Genomic DNA, 14,784 nt, shown 5'->3' on the forward strand with positions numbered 1-14,784 from the left:
CTGAAGTCAACAAATGAGATCACCTGGGGAGTGGGAGTGGAGCTAGGCACTGCAGGACCTGGATTAACCTCCACATCACCAGAGGAACAGAGGAGAAGTCGGATAAGGGTACAGCTAAAGGCTATACGAACTGGCCGTCTAGCACGTTTGGAACAGAGAGTAAAAGGAGCAGGTTTCTGGGCACGATAGCATAGATTCAAGGCATAGTGTACAGATAAATGTAAGGTAGGATGTGAATACATTGGAGTACCTAGGCATTGAGTAATGATGAGAGAGATATAGTCTCTAGAGACGTTTAAAGCACGTGATGTCATCGCATATGTAGTAGGTGGAACAACATGGTTGGTTAAAGCATATTGAGCAGGGCTAGAGCTTCTACAGTGAAATAAGACAGTAATCACTAACCAGGACAGTAATGGATGAGGCATTTTGATATTAGAGAGAGGCATGAGTAGCCAAGTGAACATATGGGTCCAGTGAGTGGTTGGGCTGACCGGGGACACGGCGATTCAGACAGTTAGTAGGCCGATGCTAACAAGTTATCAGTTAGTAGGCTGGGGCTAAACAAGCTAGCAGTTAGCAGACCGGGGCTGGCAAGCTAGCAGTTAGCAGACCGGGTTAGCAAGCAAGCAGTTGGCAGACCGGGGCTAGCAGTTAGCAGACCGGGGCAGGCAAGCTAGCAGTTAGCAGACCGGGGCAAGCAAGCTAGCAGTTAGCAGACCGGGTTAGCAAGCAAGCAGTTGGCAGACCGGGGCTAGCAGTTAGCAGACTGGGGCAAGCAAGCTATCAGTTAATAACAGACCTGGGATAGCAAGTTATGCAATGGGGGTAAGTCTGTTTTTGCCTCTTCGTGCGGTGACGTCGATAGACCAGTCGTGGAATTAGTAGGGTTCCAAGTACCTCTAGGTAGCTAGTAGGCCGCGGTTAGCAGAATGGGCCTTCAGCGGACGTCGCGCCTGAGGGGCCTGTTGGAATCCTCGGGCAGATTATGTCGGTATTCCAGTCGTAGAGGATCGGTGGGGTTGCGTGCCCCGTACCGGCAGTAGAAGGGGTCCGGATATTGTAGCCCAGGAGTGGGCTTCGGTGGTAGCACAGGAGCCCTGGCCGAGCTAGCTTCAGGCTAATTGGTGCTTGCTCTGGGATGGAAACGCTAGCCCGGAGTAGTCACCCGGGATTGCGGTTAGCTAGTTGCGAAGATACAGATGAAAATGTTCTGAGTTTGCGGTAGGAATCCGGGGATATGGGGGAAAAATAATAATAATAATAATAATAATAGGTCCGTTATGCTCTGGTTTGAGTCACGTTGTTCGAACTGGCGTGAGCTTTCCGAGCTAAAGGTTAGCTGATGACCGCTAGCAATGGTTTTCTGACTGATAGCTGGTAGGTAGTTAGCTGGCTAGCTTCAGTTGAGGGATTCCAGATCTGAAGTAAATAGAAATACTTTAGAAGAAAAAACAGATCCACGCCACATTGGGTGAGGCGGGTTGCAGGAGAGTATTTAGAAGTTGAGGTTTAGGAAAATATTTTTAAAAGATATGCGAAGAAAAAGATTAAAAAAGATATATATACAAGGGACACGACAGGACAAATACTTCTGACTGCTACGCCATCTTGGATTCGTTATGTTTTTTATAAAGTCCAAACTAGGTCTTTCATCTGAGATAATTACGTCTCTGCCAGGTCATCCTAAAACTTTTCATAATTTTACTTTTAATATTTATCATATTATAGAATCATTTCTATTTATTGCTATTTAAAACATAAACTGTACACTGGGGAGTATTTGGCTATGAGATAGACTGTAAACTGGGGAGTGATTGGCTATGAGCTAGACTGTAAACTGGGAAGTGATTGGCTATGAGCTAGACTGTAAACTGGGAGGTGATTGGCTATGAGCTATACTGTAAACTGGGGAGTGATTGGCTATGAGCTAGCTGGACTGTAAACGGGGGAGTTTTTGGCTATGAGCTAGACTGTAAATGGGGGAGTATTTGGCTATGAGCTAGACTGTAAACTGGGGAGTATTTGGCTATGAGCTAGACTGTAAATTGGGGAGTATTTGGCTATGAGCTAGACTGTAAACTGGGGAGTATTTGGCTATGAGCTAGACTGTAAACTGGGGAGTGATTGGCTATGAGCTAGCTATACTGTAAACTGGGGAGTGATTGGCTATGAGCTAGCTAGACTGTAAACTGGGGAGTGATTGGCTATGAGCTAGACTGTAAACTGGGGAGTATTTGGCTATGAGCTAGACTGTAAACTGAGGAGTATTTGGCTATGAGCTAGACTGTAAACTGGGGAGTGATTGGCTATGAGCTAGACTGTAAATGGGGGAGTATTTGGCTATGAGCTAGACTGTAAACTGGGGAGTATTTGGCTATGAGCTAGACTGTAAACTGGGGAGTGATTGGCTATGAGCTAGCTATACTGTAAACTGGGGAGTGATTGGCTATGAGCTAGCTAGACTGTAAACTGGGGAGTGATTGGCTATGAGCTAGACTGTAAATTGGGGAGTATTTGGCTATGAGCTAGACTGTAAACGGGGGAGTATTTGGCTATGAGCTAGACTGTAAACTGGGGAGTGATTGGCTATGAGCTAGCTAGACTGTAAACTGGGGAGTGATTGGCTATGAGCTAGACTGTAAACTGGGGAGTATTTGGCTATGAGCTAGACTGTAAACTGGGAAGTGATTGGCTATGAGCTAGACTGTAAACTGAGGAGTATTTGGCTATGAGCTAGACTGTAAACTGAGGAGTATTTGGCTATGAGCTAGACTGTAAACTGGGGAGTGATTGGCTATGAGCTAGACTGTAAATGGGGGAGTATTTGGCTATGAGCTAGACTGTAAATTGGGGAGTATTTGGCTATGAGCTAGACTGTAAATTGGGGAGTATTTGGCTATGAGCTAGACTGTAAACTGGGGAGTATTTGGCTATGAGCTAGACTGTAAACTGGGGAGTATTTGGCTATGAGCTAGCTATACTGTAAACTGGGAGGTGATTGGCTATGAGCTGGACTGTAAACTGGGGAGTGATTGGCTATGAGCTAGACTGTAAACTGGGGAGTGATTAGCTATGAGCTAGACTGTAAATTGAGGAGTATTTGGCTATGAGCTAGACTGTAAACTGGGGAGTGTTTGGCTATGAGCTAGACTGTAAAGTATTCATTCATTGCATAAGTATTCAGACCCTTTACTCAGTACTTTGTTGAAGCACCTTTGGCAGCGATTACAGCCTTGAGTCTTCTTGGGTATGACGCTACAAGCTTGGCACACCTTTATTTGGGGAGTTTTTCCCATTCTTCTCTGCAGATCCTCTCAAGCTCTGCCAGATTGGATGGGGAGTGTTGCAGCACAGCACTCAAAGACATTCAGAGACTTGTCCCGAAGCAACTCCTGCTTTGTCTTGGCTGTGTGCTTAGGGTTGTTATCCTGTTGAAAGGTGAACCTTCGCCCCAGTCTGAGGTCCTGAGCGCTCTGGAGCAGGTTTTCATCAAGGATCTCTCTGTCCTTTGCTCCGTTCATCTTTGCCTTGATCCTGACTAGTCTCCCAGTCCCTGCTGCTGAAAAACATCCCCAGAGCATGATGCTGCCACCACCATGCTTCACCCTAGGGATAGTGCCTTGGTTTCCTCCAGACATGATGCTTGGCATTTAGGCCAAAGAGATGATCTTGGTTTCATCAGACCAGAGAGTCTTTATGTGCCTTTTGGCAAACTCCAAGCGTGCTGTCATGTGCCTTTTACTGAGGAGTGGCTTCCGAATGGCCACTCTACCATAAAGGCCTGATTGGTGGAGTGCTGCAGAGATGATTGTCCTTCTGGAAGTTTCTCCCATCTCCACAGAGGAAGTCTAGAGCTCTGTCAGAGTGACCATCGGGTTCTTGGTCACCTCCCTGACCAAGGCCCTTCCCTCCCGATTGCTCAGTTTGTCCGGGCGGCCAGCTCTGGAAAAAGTCTTGGTGGTTCCAAACTTCTTCCATTTAAGAATGATGGAGGTCACTGTGTTCTTGGGGACTTTCAATGCTGCAGAATATTTTTTTGTACCCTTCCCCAGATCTGTGCCTCGACCCGATCCTGTCTCGGCACTCTACTGACATTTCCTTTGACCTCATGGCTTGGTTTTTTCTCTGACATGCACTGTCAACTGTGGAACCTTATATAGACAGGTGTGTGCCTTTCCAAATCATGTCCAATCAATTGCATTTACCACAGGTGGACTCCAATCAAGTTGTAGAAACATCTCAAAGACCTTTCTTCTGAAACTCGTTAATCTATTCTTATTCTGAGAAATGAAAGCTATTCCATGCGAGAAATTGCCAAGAAACTGAAGATCTGGTACAACGCTGTGTACGACTCCCTTCACAGAACAGCTCAAACTGTCTCTAACCAGAATAGAAAGAGGAATAGGAGGCCCCGGTGCACAACTAAACAAGAGGACAAGTACATTAGAGTGTCTAGTTTGAGAAACAGACAGCTCACAAGTCCTCAACTGGCAGCTTCATTAAATAATACCTGCAAAACACCTGTCTAAACGTCAACAGTGAAGAGGCGACTCCGGGATGCTGTCCTTCAAGACAGAGTTCCTCTCTCCAGTGTCTGTATTGTTTTGCCCATCTTAATCTTTTATTTTTGATTGGCCAGTCTGAGAAATGGCTTTTTCCTTTGCAACTCTGCCTAGAAGGCCAGCACCCCGGAGTCACCTCTTCACTGTTGACGTTGAGACTGATGTCTCAATGGTATCTGCTTGGTTCTGTCTGTCTTTGTCTGACTGTGCTACTACCTTACTGTTGATATCAAATACGCTAGTCTAAGGCTGGCATGGTAGGACATAACACAACTCTTTCTGTCACTACTCACTACTGTAAAAGGAATGATATCCTCACTATGTACATTCCAGAACTATAGAGGAGGACGTAAGGTGTTACAGTATTTAGAGAATGAGGTCATCACTATGGGACATGTGTAGGCTAGGCATGCCTCTGTGTGTGTTAGAGAGAGTGGCATGCCTCCTACTACTCTCTGGTCCACACCCAGTTTTTTTGGGTAGGACTTGCATTCCATTTCCTTTTTTACCCCCAGTGCCGACTGCTCACTATAGCTAGGAAATTCTGTTCTATCTATATTAACCATGGGACATAACTCAAACATTCTGAAGGGACCCGCCCGAGTCTATCGCGTTTATAGTCTCTTCACTCAGACCTGGGACACTATGTCAAACACTTTCAAATAATTTAAATATTTCAAAAGTATTTGAGGTACGTTTCATTTAGCTTGGAGATCAAGTAGTGTTCACAGTTAAAGTATTTGAAAGTGTTTGACATAAAGATTTGATCATGGTCTAATTCTAACATTCACAACATTCTGCTTACATTACAGTGTGTAACCCTTAGTATTCTAACATTCTGTAGTAACCCTTAGTATTCTAACATTCTGTAGTAACCCTTAGTATTCTAACATTCTGTAGTAACCCTTAGTGTTCTAACAGTCTGTAGTAACCCTTAGTATTCTAACATTCTGTAGTAACCCTTAGTATTCTAACATTCTGTAGTAACCCTTAGTATTCTAACATTCTGTAGTAACCCTTAGTATTCTAACATTCTGTAGTAATCCTTAGTGTTCTAACATTCTGTAGTAACCCTTAGTGTTCTAACATTCTGTAGTAACCCTTAGTATTCTAACATTCTGTAGTAACCCTTAGTATTCTAACAGGACTGGGGAGGTGGAAGGGAGGGCAGGGGAGGTGGAGGGGAGGGAGGGACTGGGGAGAGGGAGGGGAGGGAGGGACTGGGGAGAAGGAGGGGGGGACTGGGGAGAGGGAGGGGAGGGAGAGTGACATTTGGAAGACGTGTGCACATTTATCAGTGTTATTATCGATGTGTCACCTCTCTCCTCAGATGGTGTTTGAAGTGGTGACCTCCGGCCATCGCGGCCTGCTGGCCATCAAAGACGTGGTGCTGCAGGGCCATCAGTGCAGTAAGTCTCCCTCCCTCACACACACACACCACAACACACACACATTAGCACACACACACACACACACACACACACACACACACACACCACACACACACACACACACACACACACACACACACACACACACACACACACACACACACACACACACACACACACACACACACACACACACACACACACACACACACACAAAGAAAGCCCTCTCCTCTCTGTCTGCATAAAATACATCATCAAACTATCCTGCTTGTTCTTTTCCTGACACCTCCAGATATCAATATAGTACAGAGACACTATATCTTTCTCAAGGTGTTAGGAACACACAACAACATGCCTTCTCATAGCACCAGACAATGGCTATAAAACACTCCCTCCCTCCCTCTCTCCCTCTCTAGCGCTCTCCCTCGCTCTCTCGCCCTCCCTCCCTAGAGAGACAGAACTGGAACGAGTAAATGGAGGAGAGAGAGAGAGAGAGAGAGAGAGAGAGAGAGAGAGAGAGAGAGAGAGAGAGAGAAACTGAGAGGGAATGACAGAATGGAGGAGAGAGTGAGAGAGAGAGGGAATGAGAGAATGGAGGAGAGAGAGAAACAGAGGGAATGATGAGAGAATGGAGGAGAGAGTGAGAGATAGAGAGGGAATGAGAGAATGGAGGAGAGAGTGAGAGATAGAGAGACAGAACGAGAGAGGGAACAAGAAAATCAAGGAGAGAGAGAGAGAGAGGGATGGAAACAAATGGCACCATATGCTGCATATGGCCTTATTTTGAATCCTCCATGTATTCAATCACATTTCAATCAAATATATTTATAAAGCCTTTCTTACATCAGCTGATGTCACAAAGTGCTGTATAGAAACCCAGCCTAAAACCCCAAACAGCAAGCAATACAGGTGTAGAAGCACGGTGGCTAGGGAAAACACCCTAGAACCTAGGAAGAAACCAAGAGAGGAACCAGGTTATGAGGGGTGCCAGTCCTCTTCTGGCTGTGCCGGGTGGAGATTATAACAGAACATGGCCAAGATGTTAGAATGTTCATAGATGACCAGCAGGGTCAGATAATAATAATCACAGTGGTTGTCGAGGGTGCAACAGGTCAGCACCTCAGGAGTAAATGTCAGTTGGCTTTTCATAGCCGATCATTCAGCGTATATCTACCGCTCCTGCTGTCTCTAGAGAGTTGAAAACAGCAGGTCTGGGACAGGTAGCACGTCCGGTGAACAGGTCAGGGTTCCATAGCCGCAGGCAGAACAGTTGAAATTGGAGCAGCAGCACGGCCAGGTGGACTGGGGACAGCAAGGAGTCATCAGGCCAGGTAGTCCTGAGGCATGGTCCTAGGGCTCAGGTCCTCCGAGAGAAAGAAAGAGAGAGAGAAAAAGAGAGAGAATTAGAGAGAGCATACTTAAATTCACACAGGACACTGGATAAGACAGGAGAAATACTCCAGATATAACAGACTGACCCTAGCCCCCCGACACATAAACTACTGCAGCATAAATAATTGAGGCTGAGACAGGAGGGGTTGGGAGACTCTTTTGTCTCTTTCCATAAGAGTGTTGGCCAGCCAAAACCTTGGCGGGTAGTCTAGTGGTTAGAGCATTGGGCCAGTAACCAAAAGGTTGCAAGATCAAATCCCTGAGCTGACAAGGTAAAAATCTGTCATTCTGCACCTGAACAAGGCAGTTAACCCACTGTTCCTAGGCTGTCATTGTAAATAAGAATCTGTTCTTAACTGACTTGCTTAGTTAAATAAAGGTTACATATACTTAAATCCTATTGTCTCTCAGATTGAAGTGTGAGCACTTTTTATTTTTATTTTATTCTACCTTTATTTTACCAGGCAAGTCAGTTAAGAACAAATTCTTATTTTCAATGACGGCCTAGGAACAGTGTGTTAACTGCCTTGTTCAGGTGCAGAACGACAGATTTTTACCTTGTCAGCTCGGGGATTCAATCTAGCTATCACGTCCTCACCATAGAAAGATGTTATTTTCTAGGGTAGAGTAGGTCAGGGCGTGACAGGGTTTTTTCTCTCTATGTTTTCTATTTCTATGTTGTCAGGTTCTAGTTTTGTATTTCTATGTTGGGGTTTTGTTTGGGATGATCTCCAATTAGAGGCAGCTGGTCCTCGTTGTCTCTAATTGGAGATCATACTTAAGTAGGGTTTTTTTCCACCTGGGTTTGTGGGAGATTGTTTTTTGAGTAGTGTATGTTTCAACTCTGCGTCATGGTTTGTTGTTTTGTTCTTTAGTTTATGTTTATGTATCGCATAGTTTCACAGTGTAAATAAAAATGTGGAACGACACACACGCTGCACTTTGGTCCGCTTCTCCTTACGACAACCGTGACACTAGCAACCTTTCGGTTACCAGAATAGAAAGAGGAGTGGGAGGCCCCGGTGCACAACTGAGCAAGAGGACAAGGACATTAGAGTGTCTAGTTTGAGAAACAGACACCTCACAAGTCCTCAACAGGCAGCTTCATTAAATAGTACCTGCAAAACACCAGACTCAATTTCAACAGTGAAGATGCGTCTCTGTAATGCTGTCTTTCTAGGCAGGGTTGCAAAGAAAAAGCCATATCTCAGACTGGCCAATAAAAATAAAAGATTAAGATGGACAAAAGAACACAGACACTGGACAGAGGAAGATTGGAAAAAAGTGTTATGGACAGACAAATCTAAGTTTCAGGTGTTCGGATCACAAAGAAGAACATTTGTGAGACACAGAAAAAATGAAAAGATGTTGGAGGAGTGCTTGACGCCATCTGTCAAGCATGGTGGAGGAAATGTGATGGTCTGGGGGTGATTTGGTGGTGGTAAAGTGGGAGAGTTGTTCAGGGTAAAAGGGATCTTAAAGAAGGAAGACTATCACTCCATTCTGCAACGCCATGCCATACCCTGTGGACGGCGCTTAATTGGAGCCAATTTCCTCCTACAACAGGACAATGACCCAAAGCACAGCTCCAAACTATGCAAGAACTCTTTCGGGAAGAGCTGGTATTCTTTCTATAATGGAGTGGCCAGCACAGTCAACCCTATTGAGCTGTTGTGGGAGCAGCTTGACCGTATGGTACGTAAGAAGTGCCCAGCAATCCAATCCAACTTGTGGGAGGTGCTTCAGGAAGCGTGGGGTGAAATCTCTTCAGATTACCTCAACAAATTGACATCTAGAATGCCAAAGGTCTGCAAGGCTGTAATTGCTGCAAGTGGAGGATTCTTTGACGAAAGCAAAGTTTGAAGGACACAATTATTATTTCAATTAAAAATCATTATTTATAACCGTGTCAACGTCTTGACTATATTTCCTATTCATTTTGCAACTAATTTCATGTATGTTTTTCATGGAAAACAAGGACATTTGTAAGTGACCCCTAACTTTAACGGTAGTGTATGTTGTCAACTCAATCGAATATAAATCAAAATTGCATGTTTGTTGTTTAGACTTACTTGACTTGGTTGGTAGTAGGCAATTATATGTGGAGTGGGTGTTTCTGCATGTACCACAGACAGGCCTATGCTATTACTGAACATACAGAGCATTCGGAAAGTATTTTTTTTTACATTACAGCCTTATTCTAAAATGGATTCAATATATTTTTTCCCCTCATCAACATACACACAATACCCCATAATGACAAAGCAAAAACAGGTTTTTAGGAATTTTTGCAAATGTAATAAAAAAAAAGAAGTTAAACTGATGAGAGGGGAACATTTATTTAATCTGTTTTAGAACAAGGCTGAAACATTTCCAAATGTACCGTGTGTGTGTTATCGATCATGTATCTCAGTTAGTGAACATGTGTTTCTAGGTGTTCTGTTTAGTACCAGCCTGGGAGTCTCGTGTTCTTTAGGTTCATCCCAGGGGGCGTGCTGAGGTTAGACGCCTCACTATGGTACGGCCAGAGCAATCTACATGACATCAGCTACAATCAATACCACCATGGTTCTCCATCAATTAATTCACAGGTAGCTTACGAGCTTTAATAATCAATGATATATCACACAGAGCACAGATCGGATTGTTTTATGCAAACTATTTGGTGACCAAACAAACATGCTCAAACACACACACACACGCACACACACGCACGCACGCACGCACGCACGCACGCACGCACACACACACACACACACACACACACACACACACACACACACACACACACACACACACCACAATCAAATTATCTCGTGACCACAGGATCAAGTAGCTAATTTCCTATAAATGTCAATGAGATGGATTTCCATAGTAAGGGACTAGTTTCTGCACTGCGCACAAATGTAGCAGAAGTTGATCAATGAAAACGCGCATTTAAATGTAGAAATGTGAACGGATCAATACGCCACTTAGTGGGTGGTGGTCGGGTTTCTCTGAGTGATACTCCAACGTCCGCGTTCCAAATGGCTACCCAATTCACTATGTAGTGCACTACTTTTAACCAGAGACCAAAAATAGTGCACTATGTAGCGAATAGGGTGCCGTTTGAGATGTACCCATGGTCTACGGAATATAGGTCCTAGTGGAACAGAGACAATTCATTTTCAATATGACCGTGTGGACTAATATCGGCTAGCTCTGAGGTGTGATTTGTACTGCCTGTGTGGTAACTTTGCCTCACATTAGAACCCATCATTTAAAAAAGACATTAGCCTACGATGAGAAAAAAAAAAAAAAAAAAAAAAAAAAAAAAAAATATATATATATATATATATATATATATATGTGTCTGGTTTGGAATTGAGAGGAGGATTGACAGGTCAAAGCCATAGTTATACTGATACTATAGCTGTGTTCCAAGTACTATCCGTACTATTTGCGACATAAGTACATTGAGTATATAGTATGCTTATTGGTCATAGTATGGATATACTGTAGTCAGTATGCCAAAAGTCCTCGGATGTCGTACCACATTCATCAATATACAAAGTATACAACCAGCGGACACTATTTCTGTGCTTTTAGGGCCCATAATGCAATTCTTCAGAAAATGGCCGTGGCTTCACATCGTTTTCAGATTTTGAAGAAAATGGCGGAAAAATATGCATCAACTCCCAACGAGTGCGGATACAAATTCATTGCTTTAACTAATTAAGACAAATGTTTAAAAAAAAATGTTGAGCAATATAATAAAGTAATAGCTTTTCAAATAAGTTACCTTACACGTTATGTTGGGCTGAGAATTTGTTAGCTACGCAAACCTTTACGAACCACATAGCATGTCATGACAGCAGTATGTACCAGTATGTTAGCTAGCTACCTAACGTTAATAATACATCAAACTAGCCTTGGGTGCTTGACTGCCGTTGTAAGGTCAGAACGCTGGAATCAACCCTACTCCTCAGGACAGAGTGTCCAGTGTGCTCTCTGAACGCTGGAATCAACCCTACTCCTCAGGTCAGAGTGTCCAGTGTGCTCTCTGAACGCTGGAATCAACCCTACTCCTCAGGTCAGAGGGTCCAGTGTGCTCTCTGAACGCTGGAATCAACCCTACTCCTCAGGACAGAGTGTCCAGTGTGCTCTCTGAACGCTGGAATCAACCCTACTCCTCAGGTCAGAGTGTCCAGTGTGCTATCTGAACGCTGGAATCAACCCTACTCCTCAGGTCAGAGTGTCCAGTGTGCTCTCTGAACGCTGGAATCAACCCTACTCCTCAGGTCAGAGGGTCCAGTGTGCTCTCTGAACGCTGGAATCAACCCTACTCCTCAGGTCAGAGGGTCCAGTGTGCTCTCTGAACGCTGGAATCAACCCTACTCCTCCTCAGGTCAGAGGGTCCAGTGTGCTCTCTGAACGCTGGAATCAACCCTACTCCTCAGGTCAGAGGGTCCAGTGTGCTCTCTGAACGCTGGAATCAACCCTACTCCTCATCGGGTCAGAGGGTCCAGTGTGCTCTCTGAACGCTGGAATCAACCCTACTCCTCCTCAGGTCAGAGGGTCCACTGTGCTCTCTCAACGCTGGAATCAACTCTACTCCTCAGGTCAGAGTGTCCAGTGTGCTCTCTGAATGCTGGAATCAACCCTACTCCTCAGGTCAGAGTGTCCAGTGTGCTCTCTGAACGCTGGAATCAACCCTACTCCTCCTCAGGTCAGAGTGTCCAGTGTGCTCTCTGAACGCTGGAATCAACCCTACTCCTCCTCAGGTCATAGTGTCCAGTGTGCTCTCTGAACGCTGAGAATCAACCCTACTCCTCAGGTCAGAGGGTCCAGTGTGCTCTCTGAATGCTGGAATCAACCCTACTCCTCAGGTCAGAGGGTCCAGTGTGCTCTCTGAACGCTGGAATCAACCCTACTCCTCAGGTCAGAGGGTCCAGTGTGCTATCTGAACGCTGGAATCAACCCTACTCCTCAGGTCAGAGTGTCCAGTGTGCTCTCTGAACACTGGAATCAACCCTACTCCTCAGGTCAGAGGGTCCAGTGTGCTCTCTGAACGCTGGAATCAACCCTACTCCTCAGGTCAGAGGGTCCAGTGTGCTCTCTGAACGCTGGAATCAACCCTACTCCTCAGGTCAGAGGGTCCAGTGTGCTCTCTGAACGCTGGAATCAACTCTACTCCTCAGGTCAGAGGGTCCAGTGTGCTCTCTGAACGCTGGAATCAACTCTACTCCTCAGGTCAGAGGGTCCAGTGTGCTCTCTGAACGCTGGAATCAACCCTACTCCTCCTCAGGTCAGAGGGTCCAGTGTGCTCTCTGAACGCTGGAATCAACCCTACTCCTCATCGGGTCAGAGGGTCCAGTGTGCTCTCTGAATGCTGGAATCAACCCTACTCCTCAGGTCAGAGGGTCCAGTGTGCTCTCTGAACACTGGAATCAACCCTACTCCTCCTCAGGTCAGAGGGTCCAGTGTGCTCTCTGAACGCTGGAATCAACCCTACTCCTCATCGGGTCAGAGGGTCCAGTGTGCTCTCTGAATGCTGGAATCAACCCTACTCCTCAGGTCAGAGGGTCCAGTGTGCTCTCTGAACACTGGAATCAACCCTACTCCTCAGGTCAGAGGGTCCAGTGTGCTCTCTGAACGCTGGAATCAACCCTACTCCTCCTCAGGTCAGAGGGTCCAGTGTGCTCTCTGAACGCTGGAATCAACTCTACTCCTCAGGTCAGAGGGTCCAGTGTGCTCTCTGAACGCTGAAATCAACCCTCCTCCTCAGGTCAGAGTGTCCAGTGTGCTCTCTGAACGCTGGAATCAACCTTACTCCTCAGGTCAGAGTGTCCAGTGTGCTCTCTGAACGCTGGAATCAACCCTACTCCTCAGGTCAGAGGGTCCAGTGTGCTCTCTGAACGCTGGAATCAACCCTACTCCTCCTCAGGTCAGAGGGTCCAGTGTGCTCTCTGAACGCTGGAATCAACCCTACTCCTCAGGTCAGAGGGTCCAGTGTGCTCTCTGAATGCTGGAATCAACCCTACTCCTCCTCAGGTCAGAGTGTCCAGTGTGCTCTCTGAACGCTGGAATCAACCCTACTCCTCAGGTCAGAGGGTCCAGTGTGCTCTCTGAACGCTGGAATCAGCCCTACTCCTCAGGTCAGAGGATCCAGTGTGCTCTCTGAACGCTGAGAATCAACCCTACTCCTCAGGTCAGAGGATCCAGTGTGCTCTCTGAACGCTGGAATCAACCCTACTCCTCAGGTCAGAGGGTCCAGTGTGCTCTCTGAATGCTGGAATCAACCCTACTCCTCAGGTCAGAGGGTCCAGTGTGCTCTCTGAATGCTGGAATCAACCCTACTCCTCAGGTCAGAGGGTCCAGTGTGCTCTCTGAATGCTGGAATCAACACTACTCCTCAGGTCAGAGGGTCCAGTGTGCTCTCTGAACGCTGGAATCATCCCTACTCCTCATCGGGTCAGAGGGTCCAGTGTGCTCTCTGAACGCTGGAATCAACCCTACTCCTCAGGTCAGAGGGTCCAGTGTGCTCTCTGAACGCTGGAATCAACCTTACTCCTCAGGTCAGAGTGTCCAGTGTGCTCTCTGAACGCTGGAATCAACCCTACTCCTCTGGTCAGAGGGTCCAGTGTGCTCTCTGAACGCTGGAATCAACCCTACTCCTCCTCAGGTCAGAGGGTCCAGTGTGCTCTCTGAACGCTGGAATCAACCCTACTCCTCAGGTCAGAGGGTCCAGTGTGCTCTCTGAACGCTGGAATCAACCCTACTCCTCATCGGGTCAGAGGGTCCAGTGTGCTCTCTGAACGCTGGAATCAACCCTACTCCTCAGGTCAGAGGGTCCAGTGTGCTCTCTGAACGCTGGAATCAACCCTACTCCTCATCGGGTCAGAGGGTCCAGTGTGCTCTCTGAACGCTGGAATCAACCCTACTCCTCAGGTCAGAGGGTCCAGTGTGCTCTCTGAACGCTGGAATCAACCCTACTCCTCCTCAGGTCAGAGGGTCCAGTGTGGTCTCTGAACGCTGGAATCAACCCTACTCCTCAGGTCAGAGGGTCCAGTGTGCTCTCTGAACGCTGGAATCAACCCTACTCCTCAGGTCAGAGTGTCCAGTGTGCTCTCTGAACGCTGGAATCAACCCTACTCCTCAGGTCAGAGTGTCCAGTGTGCTCTCTGAACGCTGAGAATCAACCCTATTCCTCAGGTCAGAGGGTCCAGTGTGCTCTCTGAATGCTGGAATCAACCCTACTCCTCAGGTCAGAGGGTCCAGTGTGCTCTCTGAATGCTGGAATCAACCCTACTCCTCAGGTCAGAGGGTCCAGTGTGCTCTCTGAACGCTGGAATCAACCCTACTCCTCAGGTCAGAGGGTCCAGTGTGGTCTCTGAACGCTGGAATCAACCCTACTCCTCAGGTCAGAGGGTCCAGTGTGCTCTCTGAACGCTGGA

The 14,784-nt window shown here is 46.4% G+C and overlaps 1 protein-coding gene across 4 annotated transcripts in view; it reads left to right on the forward strand.

The window, feature by feature from the left end:
• The window catches only part of LOC106595545 (receptor-type tyrosine-protein phosphatase mu), a 716,546-nt gene that overhangs the window by 290,705 nt on the left and 411,057 nt on the right, over positions 1-14,784 (forward strand). For all 4 annotated transcript variants that reach the window (XM_045694495.2, XM_045694499.2, XM_045694501.2 and 1 more), the window contains exon 4: positions 5,896-5,974. In XM_045694495.2, the coding sequence (XP_045550451.1) occupies positions 5,896-5,974 (79 nt within the window). The remainder of the gene's footprint in view (positions 1-5,895; positions 5,975-14,784) is intronic.

The sequence above is a fragment of the Salmo salar genome, chromosome 14, assembly GCF_965601325.2.
Source record: "Salmo salar chromosome 14, fSalSal1, whole genome shotgun sequence".
NCBI classification, from domain to species: Eukaryota; Metazoa; Chordata; class Actinopteri; order Salmoniformes; family Salmonidae; genus Salmo; species Salmo salar.